The sequence below is a fragment of the Nerophis lumbriciformis genome, linkage group LG19 (genome assembly GCF_033978685.3).
Source record: "Nerophis lumbriciformis linkage group LG19, RoL_Nlum_v2.1, whole genome shotgun sequence".
In the NCBI taxonomy this organism is placed as follows: domain Eukaryota; kingdom Metazoa; phylum Chordata; class Actinopteri; order Syngnathiformes; family Syngnathidae; genus Nerophis; species Nerophis lumbriciformis.
Window position 1 is genome coordinate 14,591,381 of NC_084566.2, and position 17,859 is coordinate 14,609,239.

The 17,859-nt window shown below is 41.5% G+C and overlaps 1 protein-coding gene across 2 annotated transcripts in view; it reads left to right on the forward strand.

Moving 5' to 3' along the window:
- The window catches only part of LOC133618806 (solute carrier family 22 member 23-like), a 134,423-nt gene that overhangs the window by 15,025 nt on the left and 101,539 nt on the right, over window positions 1-17,859 (forward strand). The window contains exon 1 of one of the 2 annotated variants that reach the window (XM_061979536.2): window positions 9,787-10,777. The exons of the other annotated variant lie outside the window; for it this stretch is intronic. Coding sequence (XP_061835520.1) covers window positions 10,067-10,777 — 711 coding nt within the window. The 5' untranslated portion in view covers window positions 9,787-10,066. Of the gene's footprint in view, window positions 1-9,786; window positions 10,778-17,859 lie in introns of those variants that run through there. 2 annotated transcript variants of the gene reach the window in all.

Below are 17,859 nucleotides of genomic sequence, written 5' to 3' on the forward strand. Positions count from 1 at the left end.
TTCCATACTCGTTTTTATACACTTTACAAGAAATACATTGGCGGAAAACTCCGTAGCTTGTGCGCGCTAGCTTTCTGAGACTCTTATTTTGTTAGCGCAGGCAGGATATGGGTTATACTTGTATGGGTTATACTTGTACTTGTATAGCGCTTTTCTACCTTCAAGGTACTCAAAGCGCTTTGACACTATTTCCACATTCACCCATTCACACACACATATTCACACACTGATGGCGGGAGCTGCCATGCAAGGCGCTAACCAGCAGCCATCAGGAGCAAGGGGTGAAGTGTCTTGCCCAAGGACACAACGGACGTGACTAGGATGGTAGAAGGTGGGGATGAAGCAGGGCGTTTATTGTGAAGACTGGAACTGTGCGGTCGGTCTTTAGAGTTTTGACAGCAGGTACGACGCGAGAGTCTGTTGAAATAAAAAGTGTTTCTCGCCTTCCTGTCGGTAATTTTTTCTTGATAATGAGCTGGCAGCAGCCAGCGTCATCTCACAAGACCCTCGGATGCCGTGAGTGTCAATCAAGTGACGTCTTGGTGAAGATTTATGATCGCTAATTTTAGGTCCATTTTTTTAATGCCCGGCTAGTGATCGACTGACACACCCTCCGCAATAGACCGGTAGCTTGTGATCGACCTAATGGGCACCCTTGTAGTAGACACATAGATAAACTCACTACAGTAATTAATCAATCAATCAATCAATCTTTATTTATATAGCCCTAAATCACAAGTGTCTCAAAGGGCTGCACAAGCCACAACGACATCCTCGGTACAAAACCCCACATAAGGGCAAGGAAAAACTCACCCCAGTGGGACGTCGATGTGAATGACTATGAGAAACCATGGAGAGGACCGCATATGTGGGTAACCCCCTCCCCTCTAGGGGAGACCGAATGCAATGGATGTCGAGTGGGTCTGACAAAATATTGTGAGAGTCCAGTCCATAGTGGATCCAACATAATAGTAAGAGTCCAGTCCATAGTGGGGCCAGCAGGACACCATCCCGAGCGGAGACGGGTCAGCAGCGCAGAGATATTCCCAGCCGATGCACAGGCGAGCGGTCCACCCCGGGTCCCGACTCTGGACAGCCAGCCCTTCATCCATGGCCACCGGACCTGTGCCCCCCCCCCCCCCCCCCCCCCCCCCCCCCCCTCCACAAGGAAGAGGGGAGCAGAGGAGAGAAGAAAAGAAACGGCAGATCAACTGGTCTAAAAGGGTGGTCTATTTAAAGGCTAGAGTATACAAATGAGTTTTAAGATGGGACTTAAATGCTTCTACTGAGGTAGCATCTCTAATTGTTACCGGGAGGGCATTCCATAGTACTGGAGCCCGAATAGAAAACGCTCTATAGCCCGCAGACTTTTTTTGGGCTCTGGGAATCACTAATTAGCCAGAGTTCTTTGAACGCAGATTTCTTGCCGGGATATATGGTACAATACAATCGACATGATAGGACGGAGCTAGACCGTGTAGTATTTTATACGTAAGTAGTAAAACCTTGAAGTCACATCTTAAGAGCACAGGAAGCCAGTGCAGGTGAGCCAGTATAGGCGTAATATGATCAAACTTTCTTGTTCTTGTCAAAAGTCTAGCAGCCGCATTTTGTACCAATTGTAATCTTTTAATGCTAGACATAGGGAGACCCGAAAATAATACGTTACAGTAATCGAGACGAGACGTAACGAACGCATGAATAATGATCTCAGCGTCGCTAGTGGATAAAATAGAACGAATTTTAGCGATATTACGGAGATGAAAGAAGGCCGTTTTAGTAACACTCTTAATGTGTGACTCAAACGAGAGAGTTGGGTGGAAGATAATACCCAGATTCTTTACTGATTCGCCTTGTGTAATTGTTTGGTTGTCAAATGTTAAGGTGGTATTATTAAATAAATGTCGGTGTTTAGCAGGACCGATAATCAGCATTTCCGTTTTCTTGGCGTTGAGTTGCAAGAAGTTAGCGGACATCCATTGTTTAATTTCATTAAGACACGCCTCCAGCTGACTACAATCCGGCGTGTTGGTCAGCTTTAGGGGCATGTAGAGTTGGGTGTCATCAGCATAACAATGAAAGCTAACACCGTATTTGCGTATGATGTCGCCTAGCGGCAGCATGTAAGTACTAAAGAGTGCAGGGCCAAGAACCGAACCTTGAGGAACTCCGCACGTTACCTTAACATAGTCCGAGGTCACATTATTATGGGAGACGCATTGCATCCTGTCAGTAAGATAAGAGTTAAACCACGACAAAGCTAAGTCTGACATACCAATACGTGTTTTGATACGCTCTAATAAAATATTATGATCGACGGTATCGAAAGCAGCGCTAAGATCAAGAAGCAGCAACATAGACGACGCATCAGAATCCATCGTTACCAGTAGATCATAAGTCATTTTTGCGAGGGCTGTCTCCGTAGAGTGATTTGCCCTGAAACCGGATTGAAAAGGTTCACAGAGATTGTTAGACACTAAGTGTTCATTTAGCTGCTGTGCGACAATTTTTTCGAGGATTTTCGAAATAAAGGGAAGGTGGGACACCGGTCGGTAGTTTACCATGAGGTCAGGATCAAGGTTAGGTCTTTTGAGCAGAGGATGAATAACCGCTTTCTTGAATGCTAGCGGAACAGTGCCAGAGGAAAGTGATAAGTTTATAATATTTAGCACTGATGGACCTAATAATACAAAAAGCTCCTTGATAAGTTTCCCAGGAAGTGGGTCAAGTAAACATGTTGTTTGTTTTATCCCACTTACACGCCGTAATAGTTCCTCTAATGTTATTTCATCAAAAAGAGAGAGACTATTTTGTATTGCAGTATCCGTCGTAGATACAGTTGTATATGTGTTAATAGAACCCAGTTGTAGCTGGGATGCGTTGTCTTTAATCTCCTTTCTAATGAATTACATTTTCTTATTAAAGAAATTCATAAAGTCATCTGCCGAGTGGGTGGAGCTATTGGGAGGAGTCCCTTGTTGGGTTAGCGATGCTACTGTACTAAACAAAAATTTAGGGTTTTTGTTGAGGCGGATGAGATTTGAGTAATATTTAGCTTTAGCTAAGGTAAGCATGCGTTTATACGATATTAAACTATCACTCCATGCTTGATGGAAAACCTCAAGCTTGGTCGCGCGCCATTTGCGTTCCAGCTTTCTACATGATAATTTATGAGCTCTGGTTTCTTCTGTAAACCATGGGGTGCGCCTTTTAGGGGCCCTTTTTTGTTTTAGCGATGCTATACTATCATTGGTTTCGCGCAGGGCATGGTCAAAGTTGTTAGTTAGGTTATCAATAGAGCCGACATAATTTGGGAATGGTGCCATTACCGAAGGCAGTAGGTCAGCAAGAGTCATCGTTGTGGCAGCATTAATGTTGCGGCTGCTATAGCAGTTATTATTATTATTAGTTTGTTGACAATGAGTCAGAACTTCGAATTTTATAAGGTAATGATCGGACATTACTTTAGTATACGGGAGTACCATAACTTTGGAGGTGGTGACACCCCTGACCAGCACTAGATCTATTGTATTACTGTTGCTATGCGTAGGTTCATTTATTATTTGTGTAAGACCACAGCTATCAATTATAGTCTGGAGCGCCACGCACTGAGGGTCCGATGGGGTATTCATATGGATATTAAAGTCCCCCATTATGATTATATTGTCTGCGTGCGTCACTAGATCAGCAACGAACTCTGAGAATTCATTGATAAAGTCCGAGTAGGGCCCTGGGGGGGCGGTAGATAACAGCCATATCGAGAGGCAGCGGTGCGACAGACCTCATAGTAAGCACCTCAAACGATTTGTATTTATTATTTAGGTTAGGGGTAAGGTTAAAGTTTTCATTGTATATTAGTGCGACCCCCCCACCCCTTTTGAGGGGACGGGCAATATGCGCATTCGTATAGTTAGGAGGAGATGCCTCATTTAGCGCAAAAAAATCGTCTGGTTTGAGCCAGGTTTCGCTAAGACCAATGACGTTAAGATTGTTGTCTCTAATGACCTCATTAACTAATAACGTTTTGGGAGACAATGATCTTATGTTTAAAAAGCCCATATTATAAGTATTGGGCTGTTTTGACAAGTTTTTGTTTAAATTATCCGTAGTAGCAATATTAATAATGTTGCGTTTATTATACGTAGTGCACTTTAAATAGTTTCGACCATATCTAGGAATTGATACGACGGGAATTTTCAGATTTTTTGCTTGATGCTGCGATAGACTGAACGCATCATGATTTGCCACCTCAGTAGAATGCATATCTACCTCTAACACATTCACAACAGAAAACACATTATGTGAGTTGTGTATTATTCTAAGAGAATTGCTATGCGTACAGGAATTATCCAGCCTGGCGCTGGCTAGTTCTAGCTTAACTGACTCCTCACCCGGACTAGCAGGCTCTGTAATTGCCTGTGACCGGGCTTGCTCTAGTGTAGTTAGTCAAATGTGACTTAAACAGTAGTCTATGTTTTTAGTCAGGATGATGGCGCCTTCCTGGTTAGGGTGAAGGCCGTCTCTCATCAACAAGCCTGGTTTGCCCCAGAAAGAGGGCCAATTATCAATAAACGTTAGTCGCTCTTGTCTACAGAAGCTAGCCAGCCACTTGTTAAGCGAGACTAATCTGCTATATCTCTCATCATTGCCTCTCGCAGGCAGGGGGCCAGAGACAATTACTCGATGCCTGGACATCTTTCCAGCGAGATCACAAGTCCTGGCTATGTTTCTCTTTGTAATCTCTGACTGTCTCATTCTAGTGTCATTGGAGCCAACGTGTACAACTATTTTCGCATAACTAGTGGTGCGATTAGCCTATCGTACGTGTTTACTAGGCCTGTTGCAAGTTAGCTCCCTAAGATTAGCTTCTATGTCAGGTGCTCTGGCCCCAGGGATACACTTAATTGTGGCTGGTTTGCTAAGCTTTATGTTTCGGGTGATGGAGTCCCCTATGACTAAGGTGTGGTGCCCGGGAGACTGGGGTGTAGGACTAGCTAAAAAGCTAAATCTGTTATGCGTCTCAACCGGTACACTGTAGCTTGTAGGCCGCTTAGGACTACTACAGGCTGGGCTAGTTAGCTTGCTACAGCTAACGCTAGCAGATCTGTCCGCAACATCTAAAGTCACGAGATTACTCTGCTCTAACTGGCGGACACGGCCCTATATATATATATATATATATATATATATATATATATACATTTATTTGAAATGAATGCTATTTTTGCTGATCTTTTCATATATACATGCATATATATGTGTATCCGCCCGATTGTAGCTGAGATAGGCTCCAGCGCCCCCCGCGACCCCAAAGGGAATAAGCGGTAGAAAATGGATGGATGGATGGATATATGTGTATATATTTATATATGTATATATGCATATCTATTTGAAATGAATGCTAGTTTTACTGATCTTTTCTCCTTTTATTTATAAAACACATATATACGAAGAAAAAGATTAATCACACTTTTGAATTTGGAAAAATCATGATTAATCACAGGTTATTACTCACTTGCATAATTTAAATTAACTTTTAAAAAATTCTAATTTGGACACAAAATGTCGGAAAAGAAAATGTTTTACTTAAATGTGCTACATTTTTTACTCCAAACTTGCTAACAATTTTGTCTCAGGTACCATCTGGTTGAATTTTAAAGTTAAATTTGCTGCAATGAGCTGCATGTCGAAAAAAGCTATCAGCGGTCTATCGATTCACGCTACCGGGTCCAAAAAAATATACCTCGAGTTTGGAAATGCTGATTTAGATTTCAAACAACGTACCCACTGTATAATGGCTATTACTTCATTATTTATATGAAATAGAGGTCGCTCGTTTTAACAGGCATATTTAGCCATCAAATAATGATCCCACTACCGCTTGTAGTCGGGCACGACTCTTATTGTCGCAACCTATTCCCGTTTAAAAAGTGATAAAGACGAAAATGTAGGCTTTGGCAGCAATTAAACCCTAAGTCTTTTTGAATAGGATGTCAAAAGTTTGGCACTCCTATCTTTGGGCAGTTGCGCACATTCCTCTTTGCAGCATCTCTCAAGCTCCATTGAGTTAGGTGGGAAGCGTTGGTTTTCATCCATGATGTCTCCGTACATTGCTGCATTCAGCTTAGTCTAGTCAGGGAGGAGACCAAGAACCCGATGGCAGCATCATGCTGTGGGGATGTTTTTCAGCCGCAGGAACTGGGAAACTAGTCAGGATGGAGGGAAAGATGAATGCAGCAATGTACAGAGACATCCTGGATGAAAACCAACGCTTTCCATCCAATCTGATGGAGCTTGAGAGGAATGGGTAAAACTGCCCAAAGATAGGTGTACAAAACATGTGACATCGTATTCAAAAAGACTTGAGGCTGTGATTGCTGCCAAAGGTGCACCAACAAAGTATTGAGCAAAGGCTGTGAATACTTATGTGCATGTGACTTTTTAGTGTTTTATTTTTACAAAAAAATCCCGAAATTAAAAAAGGAAAAATTTGAAAAAAATGAATATTATTTTAGAATAAGACTGTAAAATAACACAATGTGGGAAAAGTGAATACTTTCCGGATGCACTGTACATGTACTTGATCGTTACATGGCAAAAAAAAGCTGCCACACTTTTATGTAAAAACAACTGAAAGTATTATACTGTAATTTATTGTAGCACAACGTCTGACATGGTTTTTAACTTTTATTTCCAATATTATGCTAACAACAGGCCTGACCGATTCCAAAACGTATTCCCTCTCGTGCACACACGTCCGTCTCTGTGCTTCACTCCCAGACACACAACAACATTTCCTCATTCACCACCAATCACCTTTCAGGCACATATGTTCACCATCATGGAAACTCTGAACATCAATAACACATGAACATGAACATTAACACCAGCAGATTGTTACAGTATGGATGGCTATTAGGGATGTCCGATAATATCGGACTGCCGATATTATCGGTCGATAAATGCTTTAAAATGTAATATCGGAAATTATCGGTATCGGTTTCAAAAAGTTAAATTTATGACTTTTCAAAACGCCGCTGTACGGAGTGGTACACGGACATAGGGAGAAGTACAGAGCGCCAATAAACCTTAAAGGCACTTTCTTTGCATGCCGGCCCAGTCACATAATATCTACGGCTTTTCACACACACAAGTGAATACAAAGCATACTTGATCAACAGCCATACAGGTCACACTGACGTTGGCCGTATAAACAACTTTAACACTGTTACAAATATGCGCCACACTGTGAACCCAAACCAAACAAGAATGACAAACACATTTCAGGAGAACATTCGCACCGTAACACAACATAAACACAACAGAACAAATACCCAGAATCCCTTGCAGCACTAACTCTTCCGGGACGCTACAATATACACCCCCGCTAATTCCTAACCCCCCACACCTCAACCCCGCCCCCCCTAACCCCGTCCACCTCAACCTCCTCATAGTCTCTCTCAGGGAGAGCATGTCCCAAATTCCAAGCTGCTGTTTTGAGGCTTGTTAAAAAAAAATTATGCACTTTGTGACTTCAATAATAAATATGGCAGTGCCATGTTGGCACTTTTTTCCATAACTTGAGTTGATTTGTTTTGGAAAACCTTGTTACATTGTTTAATGCATCCAGCGGGGCATCACAACAAAATTAGGCATAATAATGTGTTAATTCCACGACTGTATATATCGGTATCGGTATCGGTAATTAAGAGTTGGAAAATATCGGTAAAAAAGCCATTATCGGACATCTCTGATGGCTATATATAATCTGGTGTCAACATTTTTTTTTTTAACGAATTGCGATTCTTATTTGTAATGATTCTTAATCGATTAAAAAACATTAGAAATCGATTTTCTTCTTCTTTTTTGTATCTGTCCTGTGCAGCCACTCAGGGAAATCCTATTGTTGATGTGGATGTCCATATCTGCTGTACAGATTTACTTTAGAGATGTACTTTATCAAACGGAGCCAGTTTTCTTTTCAGTAATATAGAAATTAATCACAGCTGTTTATCTATTTTATGGAGGAATGTAGTTAGTCATAGGACTGGCGCCCAATGTTATTAAAAAGTATTGATTTTGAATCGTTACCTCCAAGAATCTAATCGAATCGAATCGTGTTGTGCCCAAAGTTTCACAGCCACAATACATAGCCTATTCTGTGTGCACTATTGACTAGTAATGAACCAAAAATTTGGCCGCAAATAAAAGACTTTGACCACGAGACAGCAGTGCCGAAACATGACGACGTAAGCATTACGCACACGAATGTTCGACGCAGAGGCAGCATGTCTGCGACGTGAATGTACTTTATCACAGTGTTTATCAACCACTGTGCCGTGGCACACTAGTGTGCCGTGAGATACCGTCTGGTGTGCCGTGGGAGATTATCTAATTTCACCTATTTGGGTTAAAAATATTTTTTGCAAACCAGTAATTCCATCCCATCCATCCATTTTCTACCGCTTATTCCCTTTGGGGTCGTGGGGGACGCTGGAGCCTATCTCAGCTACAATCGGGCGGAAGGCGGGGTACACCCTGGACAAGTCGCCACCTCATCGCAGGGCCAACACAGATAGACAGACACCAGTAATTATAGTCTGCAAATGATGTGTTGTTGTTGAGTGTCTGTACTGTCTAGCGCTCGGCAGAGTAACCATGTAATACTCTTCCATATCAGTAGGTGGCAGCTGGTAGCTAATTGCTTTGTAGATGTCGGAAACAGCGGGAGGCAGCAAGCAGGTAAAAAGGTAACTAATGCTTAAACCAAAAATAGACAAAAGGTGAGTGCCCCTAAGAAAAGGCATTAAAGCTTAGGGAAGGCTATGCAGAACGAAACTAAAACTTAATTGATTGCAAAGTATACAAAAGCAGAATGCTGGACGACAGCAAAGACTTACTGTGGAGCAAAGACGGCATCCACAATGTAAATCTGAACATGACATGACAAGCAACAATGTCCCCACAAAAAAGGATAAAAACAATTGAAATATTCTTGATTGCTAAAACAAAATAGATGCAGGGAAATATCGCTCAAAGGAAGACATGAAACTGCTACAGGAAAATACCAAAAAAAGAGAAAAAGCCACCAAAATAGGAGCGCAAGACAAGAACTAAAACACTACACACAGACTCAAAATAAGTCACAGCGTGATGTGACAGGTCGTGACAGTACACCTACTTTGAGACAAGAGCTATATTGATGGTTATGGTTTAAAATGATATCCAACAATTGCGACAACGACTTTTTACTGTCAACTGAGTTTCGTTTTTTAATGATTTCTGCTGGTGGTGTGCCTCCGCATTTTTTCAACGCAAAAAATGTGCCTTGGCTCAAAAAAGGTTGAAAAACACTGCTCTATCATATCTGAGATATACCCCTGGACAGCGATGTAAAAAATGTGCAATATTTAAATATTATGAGGACAGGCAGGGCTTTCAAGGAGAGAAAGACTAAAGCAGCAGCACAAAGCAAGATGTAAAGACTCTAAACACCAGTACAGTCTCCAATAACACCAGAAAAAGATTATATGTTTATTGCTAGTGGTTTTAATAAAGCAAACGTCACTAAAAGGATTGCACTGAAACTTGGACAATTCTCAACAATTTAAAATGATAGTAAAACAACATACAGAAAAATCGTATGTTAATACTAATAAATAATACAGATTTGTTTTTAAAAGTATGTATAACTTGTTTAACCTTTTTAAAAATATATATGCATCATTACGGATTATGCTAATTGTATGACGTCATATTGACCACGCCCCCGCCTACCTCTATATGAAGCCAACTACGCCGTTGTTCTGCGAGTTAAACAACAATAAAAGAAAGACAGAGTTCCCGCGTTTTTCTTTGAATAGCCGCAAGGAGGAAGTCCTTGCGGCCATGTTGGGTGAGTCCGCCTCTCCAGGCCACTTTACTTGCAGGTGTGTTACCTGCCTCTCACTTCCGGGAACTGGGCTCGCTCCGTCCGCCGGCGCCAACGGGAAGAACCGGGCGACTGTGGGGAGGTCGTGATATAGTCGGTGAGCCGCAGTGTGAGCGTCGGCGTGCCCGCTGCCGCATGCAGACACGGACAGGGGAGGAAGTGCTTCCCGACAGTAAAAGGGGTGCGTCTCGTTTCCAGTCCACTTGGCGAGGCTCCCCGCTGGAGCTCCACGCATTGACGCATTGTGGAGCCGACAGGGTGGGGGGGAGAGGCGCAGGACGAGGAGGAGGAGGAGGACGACGAGGAGGAGGAGGAGGGGGCGCGCACTGCAACCCCTCCTTCCCGAACACAACCGAGGAGGCATCCACCGGCGGAACCGCGATGGACGTGGTGCAGCTCGACACCGACGACCATCAACCGGAGAACGGCTTCGTGTCCCCCGATAGCACGTCGCCGCCGGTGCCCCTGACGCGCGTCGACGGCTCGGTTCTGCCCTTCCTCGGCGGCTTCGGGAAGTACCAGAAACAGCTGATTGTGCTGACATGGATCCCGGCGCTCTTCATCGGATTCAGTCAGAACTCGGACAATTTCCTGCTCGCTCAGCCCAACAACACATGCATCCTGCCCCTCGCCAACACCACCGCCGCGGCTACTACTACAGCCGCCGCGAGCACCAGCACACCGGGCAGCAACGGGACGTGGGCCCGCTCCTGGGCGTCAGGGGTGGCCCAGAATGCGAGCGAGAGGGCGACCGGCAGCCACAACGACACGGGTGACAAACAGTGCATGTGCCACGCGTGGACCTTTGAGCTGCACACGGGGCTCGTACAGAATGTGGTCACCAAGGTAAGACGCGCATTCATTTGGCAATTTCAACAGGCACAAAGGGATCCCCGAGCCTTGTTCCACAGCTTGTAACCCTCCCACTTTCCACATGTTTTGGTCCCTTGGTGCCATCACACCCTCCTTTGTACTCCAGTCACTATTTCTAATATTCAACCTACATTTCTCACTTTATATATAAGCATTATAGCTGCATGGGGTGTTAAAGACACATGGTAGCTTGTAACTGTGACTCATTTACAATAACACTGTTCAAATGTAGATTAGTGATGGGCGATATAAACTAAAATGTATATTGCTATATATAATGCAGCCCCCTACGATAACCATATACTGTATATCACAATATATCGGCATGTAAATGAAAACAGAACCATTTGCAAATGCTCCTAATTTGTATGTAGTAACCTATCACGTCATTTCAAGTTGTTATTTTCTCAATACCACCGTATTTTCTGGACCGTAGGGCGCACCGGACTATAAGGCGCACTGCCGATGAGCGGGTCTATTCAGGTCTTTTTTCATACAAAAGGCTCACCGAGGTCATATTATGATTTTTTTTCTAAATGTAAAACACTTCCTTGTGGTCTACATAACATGTGATGGTGGTTCTTTGGTCAAAATGTTGCATAGATGTTTTACAGACCATCTTCAAGTCGCTTTCTGACAGTCGCTTCAGGATGCGCCGTTTTGTGGGCGGTCTTATTTACGTGGCTCACCTTCGACAGCGTCTTCTCCCCGTCATCTTTGTTGTAGCGGTATAGCGTGCAAGGACGGGAGTGGAAGAAGTGTCAAAAGATGGAGCTAACTGTTTTAATGACATTCAGACTTTACTTAAATCAACAACGGAGCAGCATCTTCTCATCCGTGGCTCACTAGTGCAACAACGCCGGAAATGTGTCCCGTGAAAAACCGTCCGAACGGAACTCTCTAATAACTAATGTTCCGTGGGTGAATTATGTAAACTCACTACACTGGTAGTTTTTAGCGCTTCCATAGCGAGATATAAGATAGAACTTTACGCTATTTTATATTAGAAATGGCAACAGCATAGGGTGAATGCCCCATAACAAGAAGATAGAGAAAAAGAAGAAGCTTATCGACTACGGTATCGCCACGGACTACAGTGGCGGAATTGTGCAAAATTTCAGGACTTATGCAGATCTTAAATACACATCAGCAGGTATCAGAAGGTAAGAAAAGTTGGTTTTGCATAATATTGTGAAACAAAACGCCAGATAATATGTCTGCTAATGGGTGCCATTTTGCGGTCCTTATACACACACCATAGTAATACTTGTATCCCTGACTACGATAGCCGTAATGGGCCGACAATCCATCAAGGGGTGTGGCTTCAAAGTCAAACTAAAACATTTTGACAGATTTTTGAGTGCCGAGTGTAACATTCTTTATTTTCAATGGAACATTCAAAGTTTTGGTGTTGTTTACTGGCGTCTTCACATATCTCTTATGTGTGACTACCATCTACTGGTCACACTTATCGTTACACTATATACCAAATAAAATTGCTTCGAGATCGATAAGCACAACCAGAAGTATTCTGTACATTAGGCACACTGCCGATTTTTGAGAAAATGAAAGGATTTTAAGTGCGCCTAATAGTCCGAAAAATACGGTATACTTAATCGACTTGATAATATACTGTTAAGTTCTGGTTATAGGCCTGGGTATATGGCCTTAAAATAAAATCTCGATTAAGGTTGGACGATACAGACCAAAACTGATATCCCGGCACTTTTAGGCCAAATGGCGATATACAATATACACCGATATCTTCAAATGCAAAGTGTTCAAAGTTGCGTAAGTGTTCTATGGCTAGATAATCAGTGTCGAGAGTTCTCAGATTATTTTTGTTCTATGTAGTGTGTTGCTTATTCTGAAGTAAATAGTTAGCCGTTACTATGTCAAAGCAGTTTTCGTTAACTTTGTTCATTAACGTTAGGTTTATAGCCTCACTCCTGTGACTGCAGTGAAGACTGCTGGCTATTCAGTTTAAAGCTACTCTTCTCCGAGCAAGCAGCAGAGAAGAGCTATTGCTAGCTGCTGTGCTAAGTAGATAACAGAACTGAACAACATAAACGGATGAAATTAGTGATAAAGTCCCTACATGGAGAGAGATAGCTTCTCGAGCAAATTGGTGTACGTTTAAATAAAGCTGCAATCGCTCACCAGTAGCCAAATGCAGTCGGTGAAAAAAGCATTGCATCATTGGAGCCGCCATATTCTTTTGAAATGTTTGTTGTGTTGCATCATTGTGTGTAAGAAAAGCCTATGTAAATACGCAAGAGGCGGGTTGAGCCAAAGAGATTGCCCTGTGCATTGCCCATTAGGCGCATAGACGAGCAAATGGCCATAACGATTATAAAAATAGTTGGCGATTAATTTAGTCATCGATTCGTTGGATCTATGCTATGTGCATGTGCAGAGGCAATATTTTTTTGTTTTTAAATGTTTTTTTGTATTTTTTTTATAAACCTTTATTCATAAACTGCAACATGTATAAACAGCTAAGAAACAATAATCAAAATAAGTATGGTGCCAGTATGCTGTTTTTTTTCAATAAAATACTAGAAAGGATAGAAACGTAGTTTCTCTTTTATCCGATTATTAATCGAAGTAATAATCGACAGATTAATCGATTATCAAATTAATCGTTAGTTGCAGCCCTAGCCATAACAAAAGCACATCAAAAGATAGTGGTATGTGAAGGTATTGTCTCAAATATACATTTATTTCTGCCCAGCTCTAATCTCGATTTACGAATTATTACGATTTTTTCCCTCCTACTTCTTACAGAAACCAATAAATAAACATGACAAATATTTCAATAACCATCTCTGCTGGTATTTGATACAAAAACTAGTAGTTGGAAAGGAGACAAACAAGGCCACAATTTACAGGGATACATGGCAGGAACATACACTGAATTTTTCTCCTAGCAAAATTAAAATTTTAATGAAGTTAGTAAAAGTTGTACTTTTTAGAACAAATATAAATTGCACTTAGAATAGAGTCTGGGTTTCCCCCAAATTGCCTATATATATGTATATATATTTATGTATGTGTATATGTATGTATGTGTATATGTATGTATGTGTGTGTATATACATACACACACACACACACATATGTGTGTGTGTGTATATATATATATATATATATATATATATATATATATATATATATATATATATATATATATATATACTGTATGTATCGGGGTTTGAAGACATGGCCAGTATGACCGTAAGTATGACGTCATGATTAATTTAATCTGTAATGATGCATTTATTTTATATTTTTCATTTCTAAACAAATGTAATAGATATATTTAAAAACAAATCTGTGTTATTGGTATTAATTAACCTATATTTGTTCTTATACTGTTTTGCCCTATTTCTTTATTGTTGCTGTTCATCGTAAAATGTAACACTGGCTACACTTTACTATGCCCTCCCTGACTGTTGGAATTTAGTTTGCCAACTATGTCGTGTTTTGAATTAAAGATGGAAAAAGATAACTTGAGGCGGTTTATAGATATTCTCCACAATGAAGTCATGGTAAAACTAAGCAAACAAAAGAACAAACATTAATTTACATATGACGTGCACATACATGGAGGAATCACGTTAAACAGTTTTGAATGAACTGAAAAAAAGCAATAAGATTATTCAGGATGAAGATTGGCTGTAATACGGTTAGCTTAATGCTAACTATAATAGACCAGCTCATTGAGAAGCTGACGAAAATTCACAGGGCCAATTGCAGGGCACAAATAGACAGTCTTTTACACTCACATTCATACCTGTAGAGAATTTAGTGTCTCCATTTAACCTAACATGTACATTTTCGGAATGTGGGAGGAAGCCAGAGTACCTGGAGAAAACCCACGCACGCATAGGGTGTCTCCCACACAGAGATGTACAAACGGAAGTTCAAAACGCACACGACGTAAAGAGAGACGTTACTGTCATTTGTAATGTCAAAATTAGGATAGTTTTTACAGGCTTGAACAAGAATTGCTTGAATTAACTTGAAATTCAATTTTTCCCGTCCTCACACTTTCGCCAAGTTCCAACTCTGTTCCAGGGTCAATCGCGTGCGCGACCAGCTGTAGTGCTTATGCTGACAGGTGATTCAGATGCATGTTTTTACAAAATAAAGCATACAGGAACATTTTTGATATTTGAGATGTTTTTCAGGCTAATTATGGCCAACCGTGCATAAAATATAGACTATACATTCATACGATATATTACTTAAATTTGTTTTCATGTGAAAAAATTTTTTTTTAAGGTGTTGAAAGGTATTGATAAAATACATGTAGGGGAAACCCTGTAGAATAATTGTCAACAAACTAAAATTAAGAGCCTGCTCTGGGAGGCAGAACTTCTGTCCTGTGTACAATACTTCTGGAAACAAAAATGTAACATTGCACTTTACATGCCAATAAAGAAACTGCGGTATTGAGATCAATAAAGTGCAAATTAAATATTTTTTTCATTAAATACTTCTCTTCACAAAAATGTAGCATTATACATTATATGCAAATAAATAATAAACTCCAACATTGAGAGGGTTCTTTAGTTTTAGTAGGTGCAAACACAGGCTTTTCCACTTTTTCGGTGCCACATCTTTAGCAACGTGCAAAGCGACTGCTTTAGTTACTTTAAGTAAACGATTCCGCCTCAGTAAGCTGCTTTTTAGCGGGAATTCGTTTGTTCGTCGTTACGGTCTTGTTTGTCTTCCTGTTACATTTCCCCCACTTGGCTGAATGCCTATTTTTCAGATGCTTGAATATTGTTGTGCTGCTGTCTTTTATAAATAAACTTTGCAGCGTGCAGTCACTTGTCCCACCCCTATTGTCACAAATCCAAACCACTGACTTTACTACCGTATTTTTCGGACTATAAGTCGCAGTTTTTTTTCATAGTTTCATAGTGAAACTATTTACACATTACCGTAAAATATCAAATAATATTGTTTAGCTCATTTTCAAATGTCTATTCTTGGTGTTGGGTTTTATCAAATCAATTTCCCCCAAAAATGCGACTTATACTCCAGTGCGACTTATATATGTTTTTTTTTTTTTCTTTATTATGCATTTTCGGCCGGTGCGACTTATACTCAGAAAAATACGGTATTCTTTGCTTTCTCGCTCTTGTTCACGTTAGCAGTAGCCATGTTGTAGCTGTCTGTGTGTGTGTTTGTCTGAATCTTCACTAAGGCAATGACAGGGAGGGTGAAAGCTACGGATAACATTTTTTTATAACAAACTTGAATTTATCAGTAAAATCGATTAATAGGCCAGGCTTATCTGGTTACACTTTGTTGTAATCCATCCATCCATTTTCTACCGCTTGTCCCTTTTGGGCTTGCGGGGGGTGCTGGAACCTATGTCAGCTGCATTCGGGCGGAAGGCGGGGTACACCCTGAACAAGTTGCCACCTCATCGCAGGGCCAATATAGATAGACAGACAACATTCACACTCACATTCACACACGAGGGCCAATTTAGTGTTGCCAATCAACCTATCCCCAAGTGCATGTCTTTGGAGGTGGGAGGAAGCCGGAGTACCCGGAGGGAACCCACGCAGTCACGGGGAGAACACACAAACTCCACACAGAAAGATCCCGAGCCCGGGATTGAACTCAGGACTACTCAGGACCTTCGTATTGTGAGGCACATGCACTAACCCCTCTGCCACCGTGCAGCCCGCTTTGTTGTAACATATATACTTATTTTTTTAAAACTTTGTTGTAACATATATATACTTATTTTAAAAAGTAATAAACACTTGGTCTTCTGTTGTTTGGATACTTAACATTAGTTTTGGGCGATACTACAAATGTACTCTTTACTATTAAAGATTCAGTCCTTAAAGCTCTTCTGTCTTTTTGAAATTGGAAAAATGTTGATCTAACCACTATAGTTTGACCATATATTTCTATACTTGGTATTTTTACTGTCGATATTTGTATCCATCCGCCCAACTTTGTTTACGACCAAGAGCTCTAGCTTAGTGGTTAGCATGTCCTCCTACGGTGTGTGTCTTATGTGTAATATTTCAAAGCTTTTGCGGACTTTGAGTTTGACACTTGTGCACAAGCACATATTGATAAGTCTAGTGCAGGGGTCGGCAACCTGCGGCTCTTTGATCACTCTGATGCAGCTCAGCAACTTACTTGCCGACCCCCCCGATTTTCCCGGGAGACTTCCGGATTTCAGTGCCTCTTGCAGAAAACTCTCAGGATTGATATTCTCCGATTTTCACCCTTACAATAATAATAAGGCCGTACCATGATGGTACAGTATTTAGCACCCTCTACTATCTGTATTAACAGCGTGCCAGCCCAGCCTTTTGATATATGCATCTTCTGCTTGCACACGCAAGTGACAGCAAGGCATACTTGGTCAACAGCCACACAGGTTACACTGACGGTGACCATATAAAACAACTTTAACACTCTTACTAATAATGCACCACGCTTTGAACCAAAACCAAACAAGAATGACAAACACATTTCGAGAGAACATCTGCACCTTAACACAACATAAACATAACAGAATAAACCCCCCCCCCCCCCCCTCTGTGCGTCCGTTGAGGTGGGCGGGGTTTGGTAGCGGGGGTGTATAATGTAGCCCGGAAGATTTAGGGCTGCATGGGATTTTGGGTATTTGTCCTGTTGTGTTTATGTTGTATTACGGTGCAGATGTTCTCCCGAAATGTGTTTGTCATTCTTGTTTGGTGTGGGTTCACAGTGTGGCGCATTATTAGTAAGAGTGTTAAAGTTGTTTTTTTTTATACCGACACTGTCAGTGTAACCTGTGTGGTTGTTGACCAAGTATGCCTTGCTGTCACCTACGTGAGCAAGCGAAAGCCTCAGACAAGGTGTGGCTGATCAGGCACGCTGGTTGTGGTGGGTGCTATATGCTGTAACATCACGGCACGCATGACGCTTACAAGCAGAAGCCCCATACAAGGTGTGGCTGATCAGGCACGCTGATTGTAGTGGGTGCTATATGCTGTACCATCACGGCGCGCATGACACTGATAAGCACC